Genomic DNA, 21,359 nt, shown 5'->3' with positions numbered 1-21,359 from the left:
ATGCAAGTATTTCGGTAAAATCCAAATTTTTTAATCACCAGAGGTAAAGGTCACTAATATGGTGGCCAAGGTTCGCGTCGTCCTCTTTTTCACGTGATATAATTTCTTAGTACTCATTTCTGAAATGGAAAATGCACAGAGAACGGTGTACAAACTGATAAAAATTGCATCAAAAAACCCTGGATGTCGGAAGAAAGTCATTGGCGGTGTTGCAGCTGCTTTAATAGCAGCATACGGAGTGGGAAGATTTTATCCTCACCTGACTAAGTATTTCTTGCCTGAAATCAAAGGTCGAAAACGGGCAGACGGATCAAAAGGAGATGGAGATGACGGAGAAGGTGAAGAAGCAGAAAAGCGAAAGAATGCAAGGGCACCTGGTGTTGATAGACAGTTTTTCCTACAACTAAGAAAACTGTTGAAAATTCTCATCCCATCTATTTGGTCCAAAGAATTCGCCATACTGGCCCTACATACGGCGTCTCTTGTATCAAGAACATTTCTGTCCATATACGTAGCTAAGTTAGATGGCAGAATTGTTAGAACAATAGTCAAACAGGATGTAATGAAATTTGTTGTCCAACTTTCCAAATGGCTACTCATTGCTGTGCCAGCGACCTTTGTGAACAGTTTGATCCGTTTTCTTGAGAGTAAACTGGCTTTGGCACTGCGCACACAACTCGTAAATCATGCATACAGCAAGTATTTCCTCAATCAAACTTACTACAGAGTCAGCAACTTGGATGGGCGCTTGACCAATGCCGACCAGTGTCTGACAGAAGATATTGCAGAATTTACTTCCTCTCTTGCTCATCTATATTCCCACCTCACCAAACCATTGTTAGATGTGGCTTTGATGTCTTTCACTCTGTACAAGGTATCACAACTGGAATTGTAAATTATTTTAATTACCTCTACCAATGAAGGAGATAATGTTTTCATAGTGTTGGTTTGTCTGTATATATATTAAATTTTTCCTCATAATGTCATATTTCATTGAACAATATTGTGGAAACATTACTATCATTGTAGCTGGCATCAAGTAGAGGTGCAAGTTCTCGAATTCCATCTGTTCTCGCTGCTGTAGTTATTGTGATAACAGGCAAGGTATTACGAGCAGTATCACCAAAGTTTGGAAAATTGGTTGCTGAAGAGGCCAGCAAGAAGGGATACCTACGCTATATTCACTCCAGAGTAATAGCTAATGCAGAGGAAATTGCCTTCTATGGAGGACACAAGGTAAGTATTATGCTTCACTTTATGTCTCCACATAACATTTATTTTTTACCAGATAATCAAGTAATTAACTGTCTTCAGAAAAAAAACATAATACAATTATTAGGCACAATTATATGTTTCACATGATTTATTAATGATAAAATTAAGAACAGCATCTCATAATTCAACCACAACTCTCCTTTTTATGTTTATTCCCTGTTTTCCTAGACCGAGGAGAGCCTGCTGCAGAGAAGTTACCAAGCACTAGCTAATCAGATGGACCTCATCTTCCGTAAACGACTGTGGTACATCATGCTGGAGCAGTTCCTGATGAAATATGTTTGGAGCGCTAGTGGTCTGGTCATGGTGGCAGTGCCTATGATTACTACTGTAGGACAGAGACAAGATGGTAAGCTTATATGTGATTATATGGTAGGAGGTGTGTGTAGTTATCAAACATGTGTGGCCAGTTATAGATGATCAATGTATACTGGATTAGGCATAGTTGCTGTATAGCATGAGCAGTGTAATGTTTTCATCCATGTTAACACGAAAATGGTAATAGAATATTGGCTCCAGATACTTCATTGTTTAGAAGCAGAAGTGGAGAAAATGGGGATGGGAGGCAGGGGGGAAAAATCGAAGGGAAAACAGTTACATCATAACAAGATCAATGCTAACAATATTATTCTGCTGTTTTATCTGTTTATCAGATAGTGACTTAGATGCTGATCCAGACCTGGTGCAATTAAAAGACTATGGTCTATATAACATATATCTAAATTAAGGCAGTTGGAATATAAGAGTGAAAAGATGCATTTAAATGAGAGTGTTTTACATGTGTGCTTTCAGGTAGCTTTATAGATGATGACCCAGATGGGGGAGTAAGTGAACGCACGCAGAATTTCACCACTGCTAGAAACCTTTTGATCAACTCAGCTGATGCAATAGAAAGAATGATGTCTTCTTATAAAGAGGTGGGGATTCTGTTCATTAAGATTTGTTTATTTTAGTAGACCACTGTTTTTCAATTGAACTTCTGATGTGAATAAGGTCTGGTGAATAATCTTATTCTGTTCTTTAATTGAATGCCTTTGAGAATTTAATTGTGTGACATTGAATTTATATACAGCTTATTTTTGTCGATTTTGTGTGTGTATATAGATAACAGAGCTAGCTGGTTATACCTCTCGTGTATCAGAGATGTTTGAGGTGTTTGAAGATGTGAGGAAAGGAAAATACAAACGTAACATGGTCACCTCCAACAAGGCTGCAAAAGGAGCGCAGAAGAAGATCCAAGGGCCCCTCCAGATTAAAGGTATAATAAATGTACATGGTGACAGTATTTTTTATGTACAGACACAGATGTGTCTGTACATATAGCCATCATCTGCGTCTGTCGTCGCCGTCGCCGTGCACTTTTACCGATAACACGATAAGTGGAAAACCATTTTACCTTTTGACTTGAAACTTGCAGAACTGATGAATATTCATAATACGTAGGTCAAGTTCGAAAATCAGCATGATCGGGTCACTTTTAGGGAATTTATGCTGTTTTTTCACTTTTTATGTACAGACACAGATGTGTCTGTACATATAGCCATCATCTGCGTCTGTCGTCGCCGTCGCCTTTGCCGTCGTCGCCGTGCACTTTTACCGATAACACGATAAGTGGAAAACTGTTTTTTCTTTTGGCTTGAAACTTACAGAAATGATGAATATTCGTAATACGCAGGTCAAGTTCGAAAATCAGCATGATCGGGTCACTTATAGGGAATTTATGCTGTTTTTTCACTTTTTTCAGCATATATGCAGCACCGATAACACGATAAGTGGAAAACCGTTTTACCTTTTGACTTGAAACTTACAGAACTGATGAATATTCATTATACGCAGGTCAAGTTCGAAAATCAGCGTGATTGGGTCATTTTTAGTGAATTTAGGCTATTTTTTCTCTTTTTTCAGCATATATGCAGCACCGATAACACGATAAGTGGAAAATCATTTTACCTTTTGGCTTGAAACTTACAGAACTGATGAATATTCATAATACGCAGGTCAAGTTCGAAAATCAGCATGATCGGGTCACTTATAGGGAATTTATGCTGTTTTTTCACTTTTTTCAGCATATATGCAGCACCGATAACACGATAAGTGGAAAACCGTTTTACCTTTTGGCTTGAAACTTACAGAACTGATGAATATTCATAATACGCAGGTCAAGTTCGAAAATCAGCGTGATTGGGTCATTTTTAGTGAATTTAGGCTATTTTTTCTCTTTTTCAGCATATATGCAGCACCGATAACACCATAAATGGAAAACCATTTTACCTTTTGGCTTGAAACTTACAAAACTGATGAATATTCAAAATACGCAGGTCAAGTTTGAAAATCAGCATGATCGGGCCATTTTTAGGGATGTTATGCTGTTTTTTCACTTCTTTCAACATATATGCAACGCTAATAACACAATATAAGAAAAACAGGCCAATTGTCATTATACTCACAGGAGTAGTCAAACTAACTAAAATGCAGGTTGAGTTCCAAAATCAGCATAATTGGGCCATTCTTTTAGAAGTTATGCTGTTTTTTCACATTTCCTCAGATTCAATTGTTAGGCATATTAACAGTCTCATTATTGAACTAATAAGATACGTAAAAGTGTTTGTTTGACATTTCCTGCATCTTAATAACATTGTTAGTTGATTATGTAAAAATGATGGTAAACTTGTTATTGTGTATTATGTTATAAAGTGTCAAAAATGGAAATAAACAAATATCATTGCAGTTTGTCAGATTCAATCATCTACTATATTCATTATCTCAGAATGGAGGAAATTGGACATTTAACACTGTTCTATTGATATTTTTCCCAACTCATCAATTTTCTTAGTTGATCATATACAAATGGTAAAAAACTGTTTATTTTGTTTTATGTTAAAAAAGTGTTAAAAATGGAAATAAACCCATTTCAGAACAGTGCTGTCTTGTTTACATTTTGGCATTTTCAAGGCGTGACTTTGAAGTTCCATGGGCCTGAAGACCTTTGCTAGTCACATTTTCTGAATATCTGTGATACAAATATTTTATAATTCAAAATTGATGGTCATTAAGCTGTTAAACATTATGTAATATTGCATCAAAATTTGAAGAAACCCCTATTTTGGGCACTGCTTCCATGATGACCATTTAAGGAAAATCATGTCACTTACTGTTCTCAAACTTACAGGAAAGAAACATGGGACTAAAAAACAGCTTCAGTAGGCAATGCAGTCTGTTTGGTATTTTTTTTTTTTTTGGCAGTTAAACAGTTTTTTGTGAAAATTTAATTTTTCACATATTGGCATTTTCAAGGTGTGACTTTAAAGTTCCATGATATTGAAGACTTTTGCTTGTCACATTTTCTGAATGTCCATGTTACTAATATTTTATTAATAACATTTGATTGTCATTATGCTGTTAAACATTATGTAATGTTGCATCAAAATTTGAAGAAACCCCTATTTTGGGCACTGCTCCTATGATGACCATTTAAGGGAAATCATGTCACTTACTGTTCTCAAACTTACAGGAAAGAAACATGGGTCTAACATACAGCTTCAATAGGCAACGCAGTCTGTTTGGTAAATTTTTCTGGCAATTTAACAGTTTTTTGTGAAAATTTAATTTTTCACTTATTTGCATCTTTATTTTCTATTCTTTGTCTGTACATTTGACAGCTTTGCTGCCTTGTTATAAAAATCTGACAAGGCAGATCCAGAGGTACCCCTAACCCCCTCCCCCACCCCCCCCTCCCCAAAGAAAAGATTCACTTATGTAATTAAAATATTTATCTTGATTTCCACGTGTTATAAAAAAACATATTAATATGCAATCATTTATTGTACCACCAGCGTAGGCGCTGGCGGTACACATGGTTTTAGTCCCGACCCGTATGTTCCGCCGGCTCCTGCGGCTCCGCCGGCTCCTGCGGCTCCGCCGCCAAGTCACCGTTACCGCTTCTCCTCCTAGACGGTAAGGGCCTCCATACCCATCTCTTGGATTTAGGTCACCTATAATCTCAACTCGTTCCACGTAAAATTTGGGCTTTGTCGGTATTGGGGTCTAGGTGTGGCACTCATTGCAATGCACCCTTGTCCAAAAATGGCAAAATTAAATGCTAATTATCTCCCCTACAGAAGGAATTATGGGAAAAATTTCTACAGACAGCTTTCCAAAAGTCATATGTGTAGATTTCAAATATGCCCTTGGATTTGACCTTTGACCTTTATTTTAAGGTCAAACGGGCCAAAATTTTCAAAAAAACAAAATTTTTGCCAAAAAAAAAATTATTTGCGGTCTTATTCAGACACAACACAGACTTAACTAATAATATTAATGGAAAGTGTTACCCTTCAGGTCATCTTTCATCTCCGTGAATTTGGGGTCAATCGGTGCATTTTCACGGGAGTAGCGGCCATAAGATATCGAAACTGAAAACTGCTCTAATTCCGGAACCGTTAATGCTAGACACCCATTCTTTTTTGCATTTTGTAGAGCATGTAAAGCCCAACACTGGAGGTGGTCTCCGTTTTTTTGTATTCCATACGGTTTTTGAGTTACGCTGTATCAAAAAGTACATATTGGTGGTGAAAGCAAAATGTGCAGTACGGTAATGGATAATAAATTTTGAACTCCGGAAAAATAAAACATAAGGCTTGGCAAAGCAGACAACTTGTGGTCAAAAATGACATTATTTCATCAAATTTGAACATCTGGAACTTCAGAGCACCTCCCATTTCAAGAATTTTGACCAAAATGACCTTTTCTTTATTTTAATTAATTTTTTTTTGTAGGAAATTTATGGCACATTATGGTAACTCCAAAATTATAACATTTAGTCCCTTATATCTCCAAAACTGGCAGAGATAGGTCCATAGTTTCTATTGAACTTGAATAGGAAGTCATATACTGACAATCTAAATGTGACCTTAAAATTGACCTTTGACCTACTTTTCACCATGAACTGAACTTTGCAAATTTTGCTTCCCTTTTATCTCCAAAACTGGCAGAGATAGGTCCATAGTTACTATTGAAGTTGAATAGGAAGTCATATACTGGCAATCTAAATGTGACCTTAAAATTGACCTTTGACCTACTTTTCACCATGAACTGAACTTTGCATAGTTTGCTTCCCCTTTATCTCCAAAACTGGCAAAGATAGGTCCATAGTTACTATTGAACGTGAATAGGAAGTCATATACTGGCAATCTAAGTGTGACCTTGAAATTGACCTTTGACCTAGTTATTATCATGAACTGAACTCTGCTAATTTCTTTCTCTTTTAACTCCAAACCTGGCAGAGATAGGCCCATAGTTACTATTGAAGTTGAATAAGAAGTCATATACTGGCAATTTACTGTGACCTTGGAATTGACCTTTGACCTACCTTGCGATGAACTTAACTTTGATTGTACCATTTTTAGTAATATATATATTTTTTGCATATTTTGAAAATTCTTGTTGATTGCATTTTTACAGCTTGTCAAGCACAAGACTGGTGGCTGTGTTCCTTATTTTGTATATGTGGGGGTCTTTATGAATGCGCTTGCTCCAGCTGGTGGTACAATATTCGGAGGCGGTATCGCCTCTCTGATCCTCTAGTTTGTAACAAAAAAGTACAAATCTGATGAGTAACTTATAATGGTTAATCGGAGTGAGTGTAAGGCTAATACATATACCTTAAATTCAGATACTGTCATTCTATACATGTGCTCTTTATCTAATACATGTTCTGGTCAATGTCTGATAATAAAAAGATGTGATGACAAGAGCTAAAAATGAATATTTATCTATTCATTTATTTTGTTTCTATAGGTGAAGTTATTGATACAGACACTATTTTACTGGAAGATGTTCCCATCATTACACCCAATGGAGATATTGTGGTGTCAAGTCTCTCATTCCAGGTAACAACAATACTTTTAAGTGTTTTGAAAATAGAAAATTGTTGATATCTACAGATCCAGTGGATGAGGGTTCTCTCTTTCTCTGGCTTTTTTTTTTTTTTGGCGTGGGGGTGGGGGGGGGGGGGGAGAGAAGGGAGGGGTGGTACATGAAAAATTGGAACAAAATTGATTAAACTACATACTGATCAAAATGGTATTTTGCTTATAACATCAGAAGAAAACAACTCTTATTTGGCATTTCTATTCAAGGAATGATAAGATTTTTTGATTTGATTTTTAAAAAATTCATCAGGTTCAGGGAGTTTACCACATTTGTTCCAGATGGACCACGACATGCACCTGCTGATAACAGGCCCCAATGGCTGTGGTAAGAGCTCCCTGTTCCGGATTCTAAGTGGTCTGTGGCCTGTGTATAATGGTCGCCTACATAAACCACCTCCCAGTCAGATGTTTTATATTCCACAAAGGTGAGTTAACTGACAGCAATAGTTGGAAAAAATTTCAATTCCAATTCCTTTTGTTGGTATAGTAATGACTTCTTTTCTCATTCTCATCTAAATTTTACCTGTTGATGATTTCATATAACAATGGTATGAATTTAGTTGTATTTCATCTCCTCAAGGTCTGTTATTCATTTTATTCATGGGCATGCTATAGAATTTGCCAATATATTCCAGACCTTATTTGTCCATCGGCACACTAAGAGACCAGGTGATCTACCCAGATAGTGTAGCAGATATGAAGAAGAGAGGATTCACAGACAGACATCTTGAGGATATATTTAGAATTGTAAACCTGCAACATATTATACAGAGAGAAGGAGGTAAGATGTCTGCAAAAAGTATTTATAGTTTTTGACAGAAAGATACAGTTTCTAGTTTCAGATGTACATGCGTAATAATTGTTCATTATTGGAATTACACAGCTTAATCATAATTAATCACATCCTCTGATATCTTTACATTTAATATTAATAATAATAATAATAGTCTTGTTTTATCAGATTGGGACTTTCCAGTTAGTTACTGGGGAATAGTCAAATGCCAGCCTTGTATGTCTGTTTTGCCAAAGTTGTGTCTATATTCTGGAAAAGTGAATGCCTCATTTTAAAAAATATGTTCAGGGATAAAATCCACTAACAAAAATCATATGTTAGACTAGTTGTATCATACTTTGTCTGAAATATGCTCAATGTATTAGAAAAAAATAAAAAGTATAGATTTTATTATCCTAAGAGTTGTTGTGTTCCAGGCTGGGGAGCTGAGAGTGACTGGAAAGATGTGTTATCTGGAGGAGAGAAACAGAGGATAGGAATGGCAAGGATATTCTACCACAGGTACAACCAGCTTACACAACTACCTTGACTGAAATGAGGGAAAATTAAGATGAAATTACTTAATCCATTTGTCAGCATTTCATCAGTGTCTTAACGTGAATTCAATTATCTGATTTGAAATAAATGTAAACCTAAACCAAAGATAGTCCTGTTTATTACCAAATTATTTATATTTATTTTATTGATTATTTACTGTTATGAAGTTACCTAATTACATCATTTTGGAGACTCCTATTTGTCAAATATGTGTGAAAAATTGGATTTAGTTTGACTGTGTATTAATAAGTGTCTTCACATGTTCCAGGCCACGTTTTGCTTTGTTAGATGAATGCACCAGTGCTGTGTCTATTGATGTGGAGAGCAAGATCTACCAGGCTATCAAGGATGCAGGGATCATGCTACTGACTATAACACACAGACCTTCTTTGTGGTAGGTGAATCATTGGGTTTGGTTGTAAGTCTATATATGGCACTGTGGCAAGCAAACCATTTTGTTATGTTGATGAGGAAAAATGTTCATCATCTTGGTAGTTCGATCATAAATGAAAATTATCAAACACAAGCCTGACATTTATAAGAGGGTCCTGGCCAATATACCCCCCAGTGGTCAGTGAGGGTCAAAGTCTGCTCACGTCATTAATCTGATGAAGGCTTATGTCCAGGTTGGCTGTAAGCTAATGGTGTGAAAGTTTTTTGCCTTGTGTTTGATAATTCTCATTTATGATTATGTTATATTGTTATACATATAATGTTTGTGTTTGGTGTAATGGGTGGACTTAAAAGATACTTAATCCTGTAATTTTAATGTCTCAGAAATAATTAATTAATTCAATGAAATTCCGTTTAATACTACCACATTGTACTGCCGCTGGCATAGTATTGATTTTACTCAGTGATTATTTACATCAACAATCTTAATTTATCTAAATAAATCCCAATAAAAAACACATTTATTTTAATGCAATATATTCTATTTGACTGTTCTTTGGTTATACCTGTGTATTTACATGTGTACATACATTTTTGCTATACTTTAACTTTAATTATACAACAATCGGCGCTTTGAACAATATGATAGTCTATTACTGTTTTTATGTGAAAAAGATTTCCCATTTAGACTGAGATATATTAAATCAGTGTGGCCAAAGTTGTTGACTGAGGATATGTCAAATTTTGTACCAACAACATGACTGCTGCACATTGTCTGAGTGAGTTCTCTTGGTCACTTAATTAGTCTATTTAAGAAGGGTAGCAACCTCACTTTGTCCATTTTTAGTGTGGTATTCCCTTAATAAATCAAATACCTTGTTCCCTTTAGTTTTGAGAATGTCCACAAATACTGCAGTTTTCTCTGGACATCCCACCCTGGTAGTTGTGGTTTCGTGTTTTGGGAGCTCTGGCTTCACCCATTCATATTCATGGTTGGTCATAATGCCTTCTTTTTTTCTGCAAGATACATTTCATTCCCAAGATCCTCACGTACTAAACTCTTAACATCACACCAAATATTTATCAATTTTCCAGGAAGTTCCACACTCATTTGCTCCAGTTTGATGGCGAGGGAGGCTGGAGATTAGAGGAGCTGGACACAGCCACGCGCCTGTCACTCAATGAGGAGAAACAGGGGCTGGAGGCTCAGCTAGCTGGCATACCTAAGATGCAGCAGAGACTACAGGAACTGTGCTCCATTTTGGGGGAGGACTCTGTGTTACTGGACCATGGTCATCTGATACAGCCAGAGGGGTCAGTGCTGTGATTGGTCACCCAGTTCACTGTGCACCGTTATAAGTCTGAGCTTGACTATGGTCAGTATATTCAACCCATGGGGTCAGGGCTCATAATTGGACACTGTTGATTATGCACTGTCATAGATAATGGTCTGCTGATCGACTTAAGAAGTCAGGTTTTGTTATTTTTTTTCCTTTTTGGTGTGAACTGAAGAGAAGAGATGGAGAAGGAGGTGTACTGGAAAGGGGGTTTACATAGAATTGTGTTCTGTAAGTTTAGAGTTAAACAAGAAAATAGCATCTTTGGCAGTTATTCATAGGCATACTATAGATATGATGTAAGTATATAATAATATGATAGGAAGACATATTTAATCTTTGTATAATAATTAGGTGCCAAAGATGTCCATTAATTAAATTAGAATGAAGATGTTTAAATAAACTGTATGTTGTGGTGTATTGTATATGTGGTGAAATTATTGTTCCAAAAATCAATGATATATAACAAAAATTTTATCTTAGTGCTGTGTAATGTGGTTGTAACCTCAACTATTGAAAGATAACTTATTGTATGTTATAGTGATAGTTTATCTGTGGATGTGAATACTATCTGTACACATTTTCTTTGATTAGAAAAGAAAATAAGTGATGCCTTTTGATGTTCCACCCAGCCTGCACAGATTTAAACGCCAAAAGTTTCCAGATCATTTATCTGCTGTAGGGTATTAGAAAATGTGGCATATTCTGCTTCTTGTCATGTTATGCTTTAGTTTCCTAGTAGTAGTTGATATGAAATGGCAAAGCCTGAACAAAATATTTATTCTGAAATAAGGCAGTTTTTATCTTAAATATCCTTATATGTTAACTTTTTTAAATGGGTTAGAAATTTCTTTTCTGATTAGGTGTTTCAAATATTAAGTAGCTAGAAGTTCTCCTCTTATATAAAGCCATTTCACTTTTTTTGTCTAGTTTTCATGATATACTGTATTTATTGAAAAATTCTTAATGCTCATGAAACTATTGACTTTTATGTATTTTAAATTGTCTTTTTGATATAAATGTGATATCATATTTATCAAAATAATTTTCAATTTTTACTTAGTTCATTCAAAGAGAACACCAGTATTATTTTTAAAAATCTGTAGAATAAGTTAAATTCTTTAATATTTGATAATCAAGTTTCCAGAAAAAGGTCAGAATTATCATTATTATTATTATTATAAATAACAATGTATTGTAGTCAGAATATATGTCAGAAGGCATTTAAAACATCTTGTTCACTGAAGGCATACTTACACACATGCACATAAAAAATGAATAAATGAAATGTCGTCCAGGTCCGATTGTTCTAATTTCTTCCTAGATCTCAATGAATAATCAATAGTCTCCTGCCATTGTCTCAGTGTGCCATCAGTATTAGTTAGCTTATTAACATACCTGTATTTTAACTGCATGAAAAAATTATATTTGAGCATTGCACATATATCTGTCATTAGGTTTTACATGTTACTTTAATAGGTATTTTGACATTTATATGGGCAACTTCAAAAGGCAGTCAGTTGATGGCAACCCTCTTTACTTTGTCGTGGTTGGGATGGCAGTTGAACCCATGTGCACACACACACTTGTTCATGCACATACGCACATTTGTTCATGCACACACACACTTGTTCATGCACATAAGCACACTTTTTCATGCACACACACTTGTTCATGCACACACACACTTGTTCATGCACACACACGTTTATGCACATAAGCACACTTGTTCATGCACACACACACTTGTTCATGCACACACACACTTGTTCATGCACACAGGAAAAAAAGGCCTGTTTTTGATAAAACTGTTGAGACTGAGAGCTGTAGAAGAAAGCAAGAGTACATCTTCATTTGAGAGCATAATCTATGTCTTCTGTATCAAGGTTCTTTTACACACTCCAACTAGAAACCATGTCTAACAGCCTGAGACAAGGGCAATAAATAGGTTGAAATTGAAACTGTCTTTTTAACACATTTTACTGTAATGTCAGCTAGTGCAGTCTTGAATATGTATCACAGAATAAGAATAATGTATCTTTTAAGTTAAAACTCATACTGAAGATTTAAAATAGACTGTTTCTAAGGTCCCATGCCCAGAGACACAACTGGTCTGCCAAAATCAACTGAACTGTTGGGGGGGGGGGGGGGGGGGAGGATGAATGGGGAAGGCCACTTCTTGTTTCAACTAAGTGATAACCACCAGCTTTTCTACTTAATACCAGGAGGAGGCATGTCATACAGTTAGTTTTTAATTTTGTATTTCAGGCGTGGGCTCGAAATAAGACATTACATTGTACGTTTTAGACTTAGTGGATAACGCGATCCAAATATTCCACGGTTCTTGTCAGATTTACGTGAGGTCGCGCAAAGAAAACCCAAGTCCACATAATGACCAGTTTAATGGTTTATTGGTTGACTCTGTCTAACTACATCATCTACGTGAAATCTCCAAGTTCTAGGCCGTCTCCCATGGCTTCGTCGAGCGGCCACCTTCGAATCTTCTTCAGTCTGACCCCTGATATTATTTCTAGACGTCTTTTATACATATTTCTTATCTATAGGTTGATTTGGTGCTGCATTTTTTCGCGGTACATATGAAATTTAATTATTCAAATTGCACACGTCCACTCAAGTTATATAATTATAGGAAAGTCATAAAACAAGTCAAGTGCACAAGCAATGGACTCTTATCAAATTAATTTACATGTCTGGGAATTATATTTGTATACACTACAATTTTGGTTGGTATACTGGGTGGACTAAAAAGATACTAAATCCTAAAATTTTATTTTCTCAAAAGTAATTTATTAATTCAGTTAAATTCCTTTAATACTACCACTTTATATTGCTGCTGATATAGTAATGATTTGTCTCAGTGATTATTTACATCAACAATCCTAATTTATCAAAATAAATCCCAATTAAAAAAAATTAAATTAATGTATATCTACTTGACTGACCTTTGGTTATGCCTATGTATTTACATGTCTGTATATATACAGATTTGGCTATACTTTTACTTTAATTATACCACAGTTGGCACTTTAAACAATAGGACAGTTTACTGTTTTTCATGTCAGAAAGATTTCCCATTTACATATGTAATAAGTCAGTATGGCCAAAGTGGTTGGCTGAAAATATGTTCAATTTTGTACCAACTAGATAACATGACTGCTGCACATAGTCTGAGTCAATATAGTGAGTTCTCTTGGCCACTTTCATCTATTTAAGGAGGGTAGCAAGCTCATTTTGTCCATTTTCAATGAAGCATTCCCTCAATAAATCAAATGCCCTTTCTCCTTTAGTTTTGAGAATGTCCAGGAATACTGCAGTTTTCTCTGGACATACCACCCAGGTAGTTGTGGCTTGGTGTTGTGGGAGCTCTGGCTTCACCCATTCATATTCATGGTCAGTGATAACGCATTCTCGGAGGAAAACATTCAATATATCCAGGAGACCAGGGACTGTGATGTTTTCACATAGCTTTGGTTTTACTTCATTCAGAACTGAAAATAATGTTGTTACACATTAGTCATTACAGAATGTTAAAAATTACATTCAGTCCTTTCATAATGTATAAATAGCAAATGTTGTGGATAATTATTATTCCATTTCTTAAAATGAAAATAAGCATTGAGATTAACACATGGTACTTGCTGGGTTGGTCTTACTTTGCTGGGCATACTTTCTCGCTAAAGGGTAATTAGTAGAATTAGCTTAATTTGTCTGACATGCCTCATCCACCAGCTGGGGGTAATAAACAATCCTTTGCTGATTAAGTTAATTCCACTGATTGCACTTTAGCGAGATTGCCCAGCAAAATTGAACCAACCCAACTAATACAATGTGTAAATCTGAATGCACTCTTTGACCCAAAGGGACCTGTAAAAGATATCCAAGTAAGATAAGTATAAAATCCTCCTTCCTGTTAGCATAATTTTTGGATGTCATGGTCAGGTGATCAGGTTAGTTAGACATTTTTGAGAATAAAAATACATATATAACAAAGAGAAACAGTGAATCATTACACTAATGCTAGAATACTGCTGTGCTTACCTTCCTGCCAGCTCATGACCAGGTGTGGTGGGTAGACCAGGCCAGCAGGAATGGAGACACCAGTGCTGACACATGCCACTTGTCTTGGTTTGGAAGCTGTCTTCAGGGTAAGGTCAAGTATCTCTCCAGGGAAACTGTATGGGTGCTCACTGTTCTCACTCACACAGTGGGGACACATCAGATATTTGTCATATGACAGCCCAGGCCAGCCCTCTTCAATGATGTTCATGAGGTCAAGGTGACCTTGTTCAAGAACACCCCACATGTCTGAGAGATGTGATCCACGGACAGCAATGCTGAAAACCCAGTCTTGGTTTTGGCTGACTGCATCAGAATTTGACTGGTGTGGCCCCCGTGTCAGCTGCATTTTACATCCCTTAAGTTCTGCATACACCCCATCCTTCCAGTCCATTCGCAAGGTCTTCATGAGTCCAAGATACTTGTGCTGACGAACAGAAAATTTCTCATATAAGCCATCTGGACATTTGTATGGAAAGAGAACCTGCAGGGTCAGTTGAGTGGTGTCTGGGGGAACCTTGCTGGGCCATTTGTTATCTAGCTCAGGTTGCCTTTCTTCAGTGAGCAGCCATGGAAAGTGGAATGAGGTATTAGATGGAAGGGATTCATCTTCCTGGACTTGATAGCACAGCTCCAGTTTCTGCATCATTTCTATCATGACATCAACTTCAGTGCTTGACAATTTGAAAGGCTCACACAGGCAGCTCATAGCTTCTTTGGATATGATGCCTCTGATGAAGATGTCTTCATGTATGGTATTTGCTTTGGTTTCAGTAATCTTTATGGACTTATGGAGCTTCTCTGATACGACCTCTTGATCATGACTGAGGACAACCTTGAGAACATTCACTAAAACCTCTTGCTTGTGGAAAACTACTTTCATCAGTGAGGGACATCTATCAAACCAAATGATGTCTCCACGATGAGCAAGGAAACTTAAGATGTCACATATCATTCTTTCTGTTTCTTCCTTTGAGTTCTTCTCTTTCCATGATGTAGGTGCATTCTGCAGAATGAGGCCTTTAATCATCTCCCAGCCAAGTGTGTTTTCAGAGCCTTCAATTTTCTTGGTGCAGATATTCTTGGCTGCTTCCACCCACATACCTGGCAAAACTTCAGCATTTCTCCTGGCGAAAGAAATGAGGTAGTCTCGCAGTTCTTTAACTCCTCCACAGGTTTTTGAACTGACTCTGAAAATATCCTTGTGGATGGGTTTTATTTGATCATACAAGGTCTGCAGTTTATTTGATTTGCTTTGGTAGGCCTGGCGGAGAGATGCTTGGGTTTTAGGTGTTTCTCTTATTCTCTTCTCAATGCTCTCCTGTTGTGCTTGATACCACTGCTTCTTTTTGTTTATATGGTCTTCATGGTGCTTGTTTATTGCAGAACACTTGTGTTTTACATGTGTTTCTCCTACCTCATCAAGATGAGTTCCAATTAGAGCTATTTGTATCCCTGGCATCTGTGCTTGCACCTTGTCAATCCAGTGCCCAATGCAGAGCTTGTAATGAGCCTCATCTTCTTGGTCATATTTCGACAGATTGAAAGTGATGAAAACCAAGCCACATTTGGAAATAAAAATGGGATGTCCTATTTTGTAGACGTCATGTCCACCAAAGTCATTGATGTTGAAGCCAATATTCAGGTCAGTCTCACTTTCATGAGCCTCCCATAATCCCTGCTCCACCACTCTTGTCCTGTCTGCCGTCTTTGTAAGAGTAGACTTTCCATTTTGCAGTGTGCGTGAAATGCTAGTTTTTCCTGCTTCTGTTTCACCAAGTAAGTTGACCTGTATTCTACTTGACTGGATTGCCTTGGTGTCAGTTAATGCCTCAAAATACCTCTTGATGGCACCTAGTCCCCTCTCGGCAGTATATTTAGGTGGTTGTACCAGAGGATTATCATCCACAAGTAGTAGTCGAAGGCTTTCCATATTCTTCATTTGATGTGGCAGGTGAGTGATTTTATTGCCTGACAGGCCAAGTGACCAAAGTTTTGTTAACCTCCTGATATCCACTGGTATGTAAGATATCTGGTTGTCACCCAGATACAGCTCTTTTAGGTTAGGCAAGCCACACAGTGCTATGGGGAATGTAGTGAAGGCATTGTTAGAGAGGGAGAATTTTCCGTGTATCTTAAGCCTGCTGATATCCACTGGTATGTCAGATAGCTTGTTGTTATCCAGGTTCAGCTCCTTTAGGTTAGTCAAGCCAAACAGTGCTATGGGGAATACAGTGAAGGCATTGTTATGGAGCTTGAATATTCTGAGCACCTTCAACCTGTTGATATCCACTGGTATGTCAGATATCTGGTTGTCACCCAGATACAGCTCTATTAGGTTAGTCAAGCCACACAGTGCTATGGGGAATGCAGTGAAGGCATTTTTAGAGAGGGAGAATATTCTGAGTACCTTCAACCTGGTGATATCCACTGGTATGTAAGATATCTGGTTGTCACCCAGATACAGCTCTATTAGGTTAGTCAAGCCACACAGTGCTATGGGGAATACAGTGAAGGCATTGTGATGGAGCTTGAATATTCTTAGCACCTTCAACCTGGTGATATCCACTGGTATGTCAGATATCTGGTTGTCTGACAGGACCAGCTCTATTAGGTTAGTCAAGCCACACAGTGCTATGGGGAATGTAGTGAAGGCATTGTTGTTTAGTTTCAACACTGTGAGGTGTGACAGGTTGGATATGGACTGTGGTACATTGTAAAAGAGGGAGAATATTCTGAGTATCATCTTAAACCTGCTGATATCCACTGGTATGGCAGATAGCTGGTTGTTATCCAGGTCCAGCTCCTCTAGGTTAGTCAAGCCAAACAGTTCTATGGGGAATACAGTGAAGGCATTGTGATGGAGCTTGAATATTCTGAGCACCTTCAACCTGTTGATATCCACTGGTATGTCAGATAGCTGGTTGTTAGCCAGGTCCAGCTTCTCTAGGTTAGTCAAGCCACACAGTGCTATGGGGAATGTGGCAAAGGCATTGCTGTTTAGTTCCAACACTCTGAGGTGTGACAGGTTGGATATGGACTGTGGTACATTGTAAAATAGGGAGAATATTCTGAGTATCATCTTAAACCTGCTGATATCCACTGGTATGGCAGATAGCTGGTTGTTATCCAGGTCCAGCTCCTCTAGGTTAGTCAAGCCAAACAGTTCTATGGGGAATACAGTGAAGGCATTGTGATGGAGCTTGAATATTCTGAGCACCTTCAACCTGGTGATATCCACTGGTATGTCAGATAGCTGGTTGTTAGCCAGGTCCAGCTTCTCTAGGTTAGTCAAGCCACACAGTGCTATGGGGAATGTGGCAAAGGCATTGCTGTTTAGTTTCAACACTCTGAGGTGTGACAGGTTGGATATGGACTGTGGTACATTGTAAAAGAGGGAGAATATTCTGAGTATCTTAAACCTGCTGATATCCACTGGTATGTCAGATATATGGTTGTTAGCCAGGTCCAGCTTCTCTAGGTTAGTCAAGCCACACAGTTCTATGGGGAATATAGTGAAGGCATTGCAGTATAGGTCCAACACTGTGAGGTGTGGGAGGTTGGATATGGACTGTGGTAAAGAAGATAACCTGTTTAAACCTGCAAATATCTTCTTAACATTTCTACACCTGTCAATGGACTCTGGTAGGTTGTCTATACCAGCAAAGCTTATATCAAGCTCAGTCCTTTCCAGCAAAGTGTCTGGTGTCTTGGACAGTGGAGACAACTGTAGCCTATGTAAGAGATCAAGTTCCTCTTTGCATGCTACTTGTCTGTAAGCCATGTCTCAGGAATGGAACAGTAGGAAGAGGTGTCACTGCTCTATATGTTTATGTTCATGGGTAAAATTATTGAAATGTTTGAGTAGGTAGTTATGTATTTGTCACCAATTTTAGCAGTATTCCCCCCTGATAACAGACATTTTGCTTTCAAGGAATGTAACAGAAGTAAACGATTAACTCAATCTTCAAACCATATTTTTGTTCATTGAATGTTCTTGTTATCTGAAATTAGAAAAAGATTAATTGGTAGAAAAAGTGGCAGTTACTTTTCTTCAAAAAGCTATACTCAATAGTTTCATATGTGGGGTTTGCTGCCAAAAATTACAATAATTTTTAAATTATTTCCTTTTGTCCCCCACCAATATGCAATTGTATAGTGTAGCTGCTACTGTACTGGTAGACAGTGACAAACTGGTAATATTTTGGAAATATTTTAAACATTGAGAAATATTTTGGTGACTAAAGCATCCATCATTTGACACAAGATGTGAATTATAAAATTAATTTTTTGGTGCATTTTAAACATCTTTGCATGATGTGAAAGTTAGATATTTTTGCATAAGGCAGTATTTTTATTACCTCATGGGGTGTCATATGGATGTAGACAAGTATACAGGTTTTCTGAAAAAAAAATTGAGCAGATTAAAAAAAGTATTCAGTGCCTTTACAGGTAAGTGAAAATCAACAGAAAAAGCAGATGTTTCTCTCTATCTTGCACAAAACTATTCTAATATTGTTTTATAACTGTTTTGGTAATTCATGAAGCATTAATGTATTAAAAGTATTTCTGAGTTTTAAGAAATGGTTAAAATTAAATTATGGCATTAAAGTAATCTTTTATCAAATATTAAAAGAAGTTTCAGTAAAATTATTACATAACATACCTTCTGACTAAAAGTTTTTAGTTTTGGGTGGTATGGTATGCATCTGGACAAGCATACAGGAAAATTTATATACTGCTGAATATTATGCTTTCTGGAAAAAGAAAAAAAACATATACTGTGGAAAGCCATGTATTCCCTCTCAATAAGTAATAAAAAAGATCAGCAGAAGAAAGTAGGTGCTAAGCTGAGCAGTAGCAATTTTAGCTTAAAACCACATATAGGATGGTTTAAACAGGAAATTAAACAAAAAATATCACAAAACATCCCCAAACCAACTGCCTGTAAACAAACAAGATCCATTTGAAATTGAATGCCAAACACACTTAATCCTTAGAAATAAAGAAGTAAAATTGCATTAAAATCCATAAAAATAAAGAAGTAAAATTGCATTAAAATCCATAAAAATAAAAAGGTAAAATTGTATTTAATTACAACCAGAGATTATAATGATTTACCATCAATGAAAGATGTTTCAATGTTCCATTTGATAGTTAACTTTGCAGGGAAGAAATTTAGCATGTGAGACAAATATATTTTAAGACACACAACAAATGTAAGATACAGGGCTGTGAGTATATTAAGAAGGTGCCTCTACCATTATATGAACATCTGGTGCAACTAGTGGTATTCTGTTACTGCTGTACATAGAAGACTTTAAGTACGTATTATACAATATTTTTTCTACAAATCTTTCTACCTCACCTGTGTGTACAAGTTATAGTTACTCTGCTGTAATATGGCTCACAAAACCTGCTGGTGGTACATACTCAGGAGGTGGCTCTGTGAGCTTCTCATTCAGTTGGCCCTGTACTGTAACTGTAGTGGGTAAAAATACTAAGCATATGATGTGATATAATGGACATTATTGTGTCAATTAAGCCAGGTGTCTAGATTTTATGCAATGTTTTATCAATTAAAAAGAATGAAAATACTCCCAAAATTTCTCATAGGGTAATAGCAAATATAAGAACAATAAAAACTTATTTTGATACTTTTTTAAAAGGTAATTTAATCAACTAAATAGATACATGCATTTATGGCCATGAAAGTAAAAGATCCCCCATTTTGGTGTTTATCCATTTAAATATTTATAATAATTTGAAATATCTATCATCAAGATGGACTTACTTTGAAATACAAGTTCTTGCTCAGTCCAAGCTGTCAACAACCTCAGGTAGTATGATAGAATTTTATAGCCATCTCAAACTTCTGGCCACACTTAAAAATGCAGAAAAAAAGATGGCCTCAGCAAATAACATCATGTGATGTTGATTTTGCCTTCCGGTATGTCACTAGAGATAATAATATAAAGTGCCTTGTCCTCAAAGCAGTGAGCCTGATGTAAAATATAATTTGCTATTGAGATTTTATTATGAAAAAAATCTTTGCTTTTGGTTGGAGAAAATGTTGTAACATTAAAATGTGAAGTCTCTTGTAAGTATCGTTCTGGCGAGATATTTATTTAAAGTTTGGTCTCCCTATCTCTCCCAGTTCACCTCTACTGGTGTGTGTACACAGGGAGGAGGTAGATTAAATATGTCACAAGACCCTGCATGACACTGTCTTACTGTTATTGAAGTAATATCAATTTGTACATTGAAGTGACATAGTTCTGGGGTCATGATTAACTTACTAGAGTCAAAATAATTGGTCACTGCTGAAAAGAGGTATCATAAGACATTAGAAAGAGTAAAGCTAGGACAGAGAACAGGTTTAAGAGCAATGGAAATGTTCTACATTACTCTCAGATTTTTATGTCTCTACTGAAAATGAGTCTGGTACTTGGTTCACAGATACTTGACTGTACTTCATAATGTCCCCAATTTTTTTTCTTTCTTAAATTATTTCCATACTTCCAAAACTCATTTTGTATTCAGTTATCACATTTTTCTGCAATTCACAATTACTTCCAAAGATCTTCACTTAGTAAACTCTGCAGCATACTGAATATTTATCAATTTTCCAGGAAGTTCCACACTCATTTGCTCCAGTTTGACGGTGAGGTAGGCTGGAGATTAGAGGAGCTGGACACAGCCACACGCCTGTCTCTCAATGAGGAGAAGCAGGGACTGGAGGCTCAGCTGGCAGGTATACCTAAGATGCAGCAGAGGCTACAGGAGTTGTGCTCCATTTTGGGGGAGGACTCTGTGTTACTGGACCATGGTCATCTGATACAGCCAGAGGGGTCAGTGCTGTGATTGGACACTGTTGACTGTGCATATTAGGACTGAGCTTGACTATGGTCAGTATATTCAACCCAAGGGGTCAGGGCTCTTACGGGACACTGTTGATAATGCACCATGGTCAGCTGTTTTTTTTTTTTTTTTTGTCTGCTTTTGTTTCCTTTTTGG

At 36.8% G+C, this 21,359-nt stretch overlaps 3 protein-coding genes across 4 annotated transcripts in view; 1 reads left to right on the top strand and 2 right to left on the bottom strand.

Moving 5' to 3' along the window:
• Positions 1 to 29: 29 nt before the first annotated feature.
• Positions 30 to 21,359, top strand: part of LOC106164585 (ATP-binding cassette sub-family D member 1-like) — a 40,379-nt gene continuing 19,049 nt past the window's right edge. Inside the window, exons 1-11 of one of the 2 annotated variants that reach the window (XM_087015791.1) lie at positions 30 to 874; positions 1,030 to 1,236; positions 1,444 to 1,624; positions 2,068 to 2,192; positions 2,380 to 2,533; positions 7,072 to 7,163; positions 7,485 to 7,630; positions 7,841 to 7,986; positions 8,415 to 8,499; positions 8,804 to 8,929; positions 10,024 to 11,564. In XM_087015791.1, coding sequence (XP_086871917.1) covers positions 125 to 874; positions 1,030 to 1,236; positions 1,444 to 1,624; positions 2,068 to 2,192; positions 2,380 to 2,533; positions 7,072 to 7,163; positions 7,485 to 7,630; positions 7,841 to 7,986; positions 8,415 to 8,499; positions 8,804 to 8,929; positions 10,024 to 10,255 — 2,244 coding nt within the window. In that variant the 5' untranslated portion in view covers positions 30 to 124 and the 3' untranslated portion in view covers positions 10,256 to 11,564. Of the gene's footprint in view, positions 875 to 1,029; positions 1,237 to 1,443; positions 1,625 to 2,067; positions 2,193 to 2,379; positions 2,534 to 7,071; positions 7,164 to 7,484; positions 7,631 to 7,840; positions 7,987 to 8,414; positions 8,500 to 8,803; positions 8,930 to 10,023; positions 11,565 to 21,359 lie in introns of those variants that run through there. The other variant, XM_087015792.1, reaches the window with a different exon arrangement.
• On the bottom strand, positions 13,051 to 18,314 carry LOC147761018 (uncharacterized). The gene is made up of 2 exons (XM_087015043.1): positions 14,325 to 18,314; positions 13,051 to 13,774 (listed from the first exon to the last, which is right to left on the bottom strand). The coding sequence occupies exons 1-2, from the start codon at positions 18,124 to 18,126 to the stop codon at positions 13,491 to 13,493; spliced, it is 4,086 nt and encodes a 1,361-aa protein (XP_086871169.1). The 5' UTR covers positions 18,127 to 18,314; the 3' UTR covers positions 13,051 to 13,490.
• The window catches only part of LOC106151839 (malignant fibrous histiocytoma-amplified sequence 1 homolog), a 63,882-nt gene continuing 62,238 nt past the window's right edge, over positions 19,716 to 21,359 (bottom strand). The window contains exon 2 of the transcript XR_015335153.1: positions 19,716 to 19,824. The gene's annotated coding sequence lies outside the window, so the exon portion shown is untranslated. The remainder of the gene's footprint in view (positions 19,825 to 21,359) is intronic.

Source organism: Lingula anatina, chromosome 6, assembly GCF_051362555.1.
Source record: "Lingula anatina isolate TDL-2025a chromosome 6, LinAna3.0, whole genome shotgun sequence".
Classification (NCBI taxonomy): Eukaryota; Metazoa; Brachiopoda; class Lingulata; order Lingulida; family Lingulidae; genus Lingula; species Lingula anatina.
Note: the sequence above shows the minus strand (reverse complement) of the source record. Positions and strands in the feature narration are given on the sequence as shown.

Excerpts from the sequence above, each read along its gene's own strand:
- LOC147761018 (XM_087015043.1), bottom strand. The coding sequence starts at position 18,126 with ATGGCTTACAGACAAGTAGCATGCAAAGAGGAACTTGATCTCTTACAT. Across the intron at positions 13,775-14,324 it reads GGTCATGAGCTGGCAGGAAG|TTCTGAATGAAGTAAAACCA; the intron begins GTAAGCACAGCA and ends CATTATTTTCAG.